Source organism: Echiichthys vipera, assembly GCF_963691815.1.
Source record: "Echiichthys vipera genome assembly, chromosome: 5".
Lineage (NCBI taxonomy): Eukaryota > Metazoa > Chordata > Actinopteri > Perciformes > Trachinidae > Echiichthys > Echiichthys vipera.
In genome coordinates this window covers 30935448-30941350 of record NC_139830.1, presented here as the reverse complement: position 1 = coordinate 30941350, position 5903 = coordinate 30935448, and the positions used below count along the sequence as shown (strand labels likewise).

General features: G+C 39.0%; 1 protein-coding gene across 1 annotated transcript; it reads right to left on the bottom strand.

Annotated features, from left to right (window-relative positions):
* Positions 1-3338: 3338 nt before the first annotated feature.
* LOC310946794 (trace amine-associated receptor 13c-like) lies at positions 3339-4250 on the bottom strand (the record flags this gene model as incomplete). Its single annotated transcript, XM_083913346.1, has 1 exon — positions 3339-4250. The coding sequence occupies one exon, from the start codon at positions 4248-4250 to the stop codon at positions 3339-3341; it is 912 nt and encodes a 303-aa protein (XP_083769472.1).
* Between the last annotated feature and the right edge of the window lie 1653 nt (positions 4251-5903).

Here is a 5903-nt window from a genome sequence, read left to right as displayed (position 1 = left end):
GATTGTCCGTACCAGAATCAGTGACCAGACTCTGCAGAGAAGAAAACACTCTCATAACGACATAAGGTTTTATTAGCGACGTATCTTAGCAACATATTTTATCAATCTCAATCTAAACTTGATCGTCCGTACCTGAATCACCAAACTCTGCAGATAAGAAAACACTTTATTCAATAAAAAAAATGTATTGAATAAAATGATAAGGATAATACAGGATATTCAAGGATAATGCAACAGCAATTAATAAACAGGAATAAATCAATCAATGGAGGTCTGAGGATGGCTAATTTAGGGACGGGAATTGGTAACAGGAGTTTATATGTTACACTGGTGGACCTAAATTGGCTTTAATTATCAGACGAAAACTTTATCGAGGATCAAAGGAAAAACTTGGGTCTCAAGTCTTCCGGAAAAATAGAAGAGCAGAAGAGGGCAAGAAAGACAAGAGAAAACGATAACGATAACTAGTGAGTCTATCGTTTTATTGAAATGGTAATGAGGGGTGTGTCCCTGGGTGGAACGTCTGTCCTCGTGCTGAATAAGTAAAACGCCTTCTCTTGGATTCTTCCGTATTAAACGGAAAAGGATATCAAACTAGATTCATTCTTGAATGCATTCATGTGACCTTGTTAATTTTGCCATTGTCATGAACGGCACAGGGATAACACAAAGAGACTGGACCCAAATGCAGACACGGACACGGAATAAAAGTACAAACAAAAGTTTAATTTAAATGACAAACAAAACACGTAAACTACTACAGGGTAACAGGTAACTAGGGACGAGACGGTCGAGGGAAAACAGGAACACGGTAATGACGGACGATCAGGGAAACGGAAGAGGAAACAGGAACACGGGAAACTACGGAGAAAACCAAAGACAAGCAACGATTAATATATTTACCGATGGGGAGCGTGAAAACCACAAACAAGTAAGGAATGCCAATACGGGGGGAATAGTTTACCAAGGGAAGGATAACAACAGTCCGGCGCTGCATGCCTGTTAACTCAGGGTTTGAGTAGTCCAGTGATCAGTGTAACAGGCTGCAGCTTGGGGAAAACACGCCTACCGGACCTAGATGACAAGACACAAGAGGGAGACACATGCAGGGAAAGAAAGACAGAGGGAGACAAACTCACACAAAAGGGAGAGAGGAGGGTACTGACAGAACCGACTCTTGACAGCCATATTCAGTTCAACCGAACTGTTAGAAATATAGTCTAGTAGATAGCATGGTAAGAAACTGAAACATCATATTATTTAAACAAAATATATCAAGTAGATTAATAATATTTTTGAAGACTGTGAATCTCAATGATGTTAATCATGAAACACAAATAACTTGATTTAAGGAAGAGTTTGATATAATATAGTAATATATATATATATATATAGTCCTGGTCATGACCAAGTCCTTCCACTGGGGGCTGCTCTGTCTCCATGAAAGAAACTTAGAGACTTGTTTTAAGAGACGTGTAGTCTCACACTTAGGAATGCGGGAGTATTTTCATTGAAGTGGATTCTTTGGGGGCCAGTCTCTCCCAGTTCAAAAGGTACGATCAGAATTTCAAAGTTTATGGTAATTTAAAATAACAAAAGGGGATTTGGGGCAAAGAGATAGGACTGGAGAGTGTAAGATAAACATTCCAGGACAGCTAAAGGTGGTAATTTTTGTGGAAGGAAGTGAAGAAAAAGGCCATAAAAGTGCTTATCTAGTCTCTTAGGGCGAGGGCAGATCACAGATGTGAAAATAGTCAAACAGCAGGGTCAAAAGCAGAATTAGTCCTACAGGTGGAATTTTTGGGTAGGAGGCAGAGGGCATGACACATACATGCATTTATGTAGTGGTGACTAGGTAGTTAATAAACTATCTTGAATTTCTGATAATTGTACAGCATTAGCTAATCCCTATTATTTACTAGAGTCACTACATTTCAATCAACAAGGCCACTCACACAAATACACAAGCAAGGTGGCAATGTAAGAAGAAAAACCATGATAATAGTTTTCTGTATTCATATTTGTGAATAAATGTTTTGCAATTTAAACCATGAATACTGCTAGACAAAATAACATTTTAAAAGACACTCAATGGTAAATTACTTTTGAATGAATTTATATTTTTTAAAGCTTTCAGCAAATCTCAAGTGGCAATGAAGGTGTCTCAGACCCCCTGTCTTTCGCACCCTGCTTCCACCCCTGCCATACAGCAAGAATTAAATATTCAAGATATTGTATAGAGGCGGCACATTCGAATGCTACTGTCTATGTCCTAACAAACATTCAAACACATCAAACATAACACATTGAGTATACATTTTTATCTATACATTGTAAGGTGACCTAAGGTGTCATGAAAGTCACCCTCAAATAATATGAATTATTATTTATTGTACCTTTTTCCATTTTTAATTCAATTGTATATGTGATTAACTGTTTAAGACTAAATGTTAAATTAATTATTAGAAAAAGACTTACTTCAAAGACGAATCATGACAATTTAAAGCAGTTATTTAGGCATGCAATGCCATTAAAACAATTAAATCAGTTATGTAATGTAATGTAGCCCATCTTCATTAAGTACAATAAACCACTGGCCTATAATGTAGTAATGTATTTATTATATTGTGATGCATCATGATTAGTCAATGACTTAAGACTATTATTTTTGGATGATGTTTATTTTTAATCAATCACTATAAAAGTCAAATGCTTAAAGATATTAAAAGATTTAAATGTGGCTAATCCTTTGATTGTTTTACTAGACACAGTGCTGGAGAAGATGTAATACTTTCATTGGCTATGAGAATGCTATAGAGATCTGTGACAGGAGAAAAAAATATATCCATAAAATGGTAAATGGAGTGCATTTATATAGTGTTTTTATCGAAAGCCCTTTTCAATTTTATCCTGTCATTCACTAGTCTTCTGATTACTCAAGGCGCTTTCACACTACTTGTCACACTCATTCACACAGACATTCCAACTGATGGCAGTGGACATCTACATACCATCTAATCTAACCAATCACCCTACAGTCACACGCCTCTGCACAGCACAGGGAGCAATTCAGTGGTTTGTGCGTGGACACTTCGACATGCAGACCGGAGGAGCCAGGGAAGACGAATGGAGGACCACCTGCTCTACCTCTGAGCCACAGCCGCCACACACACACACACACACACACACACGACAGCAAGATACCATGTGCAAGGTGCTGGATATTCATTGGAAACAATTTGGGGTTTCGTGTCTTCCGTCCCGTTATGATTGAAAAATAAATATCAAAAGCTTTAAACATAATCTTAATGCATAATCTTAAATATTCAAAAGTATTGTCAACAATGTGTCAGAAAATGCACCTTTATGGTTGAAGAATGGGGGTTAAATATTTGCAGACTGACTATGAGATAAAAGCATTTCTTAAACCAAGGATAAAAGAAGGCATAAATAATTGGGTTTAATGTTGAATTGAAGTAACCTAACCAAACAGACGCTTCAAAGATGGCAGCAGGTGTACTGAAGCCAGTGTAGGAATCAGTAATAGAAATAATAAAAAACGGCATCCAACAAAAGATGAATGCTCCAAGCACAATACCCAGAGTCTTTGCAGCCTTATGCTCAGACTGTTTAATCAACCCACCTGTTACTCTGCTATTTGAAAAATGTCTCATATCTCCAATCTTTCTTACATGTTCTTTAGCAACAGTAAATATCTTAGTGTACAAACAAACCATCACAGTGCAGGGAAAGAAGAAGGCAAAGACACTGTCCAGGATTCCCCAAAGAGTGTTAAAAAGAAGGTTACAACTGCCAAGGCAGTTTATTGATGCCATATAATCCTCTAACCCTGCTACATTGGCCTTTGAGTAAAGTAGTCCATACGCGTAGACAGCAGCCAGTGCCCAGCTGACACATATCATAATCCAGGCCACTGACATTGTGATATTCTTAGAATAATGCAGAGGATTGCATATTGCTTGTTGTCTGTCAAAAGCAATACAAATTAGGTGAAAGATAGAGGCACTGGTAAGAAACATATCAAAACTGGAGTGCAGTAGACAGAAATCATCACCATAGAACCAACACCCATGAATGGTCCGGATGGCACTGAAGGGCATCACAGTGACACCCACAAGAAGATCTGCAAGAGCAAGAGATAAAACAAACATATTGGTAGGATTATACAGCTGCTTGAAATGACCTATTGACACGATAACAACAGAGTTCCCTAAAATGGTAACCAGCATGCCTATAATAAACAAAAAATAGAGAGCAACTTTGGTCCCCACATTGAACTGTGCCCTAACACACGAGGCATTAAAGCCTGGGAAACAGTACTGCTCTTGAGAAGGACCAAAAGTCATCATAAACCCAAAGATATGGCAAGACCTCAACAGAGATACACAGGTCTGTGCTAGGGAGAAACACTGTTGATCTCTGTCTTTGTAACAAAAGAAGGAGTATAGACACCACCTCCGTATACGAAATACACAGGATGATCCAATCCGAGGGTCTTAAATCAATGTATGCAAAACAGCAAAACTTTGGCAAAGCTGACACAGTTAAGTATTTCATACTTTGAGGAGAAATATTCTGCTCTGGTGAAGTCATTAACAGCTGTAATATGACACTATTGCAGTAATAATAAATGATATACATTATATATACATATACATATATTTTATGTAGAAACAGCTCACACTTACATATACACTTACATATACATATGTCAAATCTCCTTCTGCATTGTCCTCATTAAAGGAACACAAGAAACAAGAAATATTCTTAAGAACATAGACAACGGTAGTAGCCTTTCAAAGTAATAACAAAAATGGAAATAAAAATAAATCTTCATCATAAAACATACAGTCCTGATCAAAATCTTAAGACCAGTTAAAAAATGGCTTGAATTTGTATTTTGCATTGTTGGAACTTAACAAGGTTCTAAGTAGAGCTTCAAGATGTAAAAAGAAGAAATGGGAAAAATTCAATTCAATTCAATTCAATTTTTTTGTAGTGCCAAATCATAACAAAAGTTATCTCAGGACACTTTACAGAGTAGGCATAGACCCAACAATTCCCCCGTAGAGTACGGTGGATATGAAAACCTTCCCTATAACAGGCAGGAACATCGGACGGACCCATCTCTGTGGAGGACGGCCATCTGTCTTGACCGGTTGGTGAGGAAGAAAAGGAGAGAGAAAGAGAGAAACACAAAGATAGACAAAAGACAGAGAGACTGGCACACTTCCAGAGATGCAAGCAGCCAGCGAGTAACAGTAACTATAACAATATCTATAGTAATGTGAACATGACCCATATGTTATGGCAGTTATTACAGCAGAACAGCAGGAACACACACATCCAGGGTGACAGAACATGAAAATGATAATAATTATGACAAACATGATCAATGATGAGTAGGGGCAATAGCAGCTAGGATACAGCAAGATATACCACTGATGGTGTTTTTATGGCTACAAATTTTAGAATTTATAAGACTAGTGACAGTATAAATGACTAATAGTTATAGAAGTAGCAGGAAGCGTCATGCAGGACCACGGCAGCAGGCACCACCACGATCAGCAGAGACCTGCACACAGGACCAGGGCAGCAGGCACCACCAACATAAGCAGGGACCAGCACACAGGACCACGGCAGCAGGCACCAACACGATCAGCAGAGACCTACACACAGGACCACGTCAGCAAGCACCGACACCATCGGCAGAGACCTGCACACAGGGCCACAGGACCACGGCAACAGGCACCACCACCATCAGCCGAGACCTGCACGCAGGACCAAGGCAGCAGGCACCACCAGCATCAGCAGAGACCAGCACACAGGACCACTGCAGCAGGCACCCCCACCATCAGCAGGGACCTGATACACAGGACCAA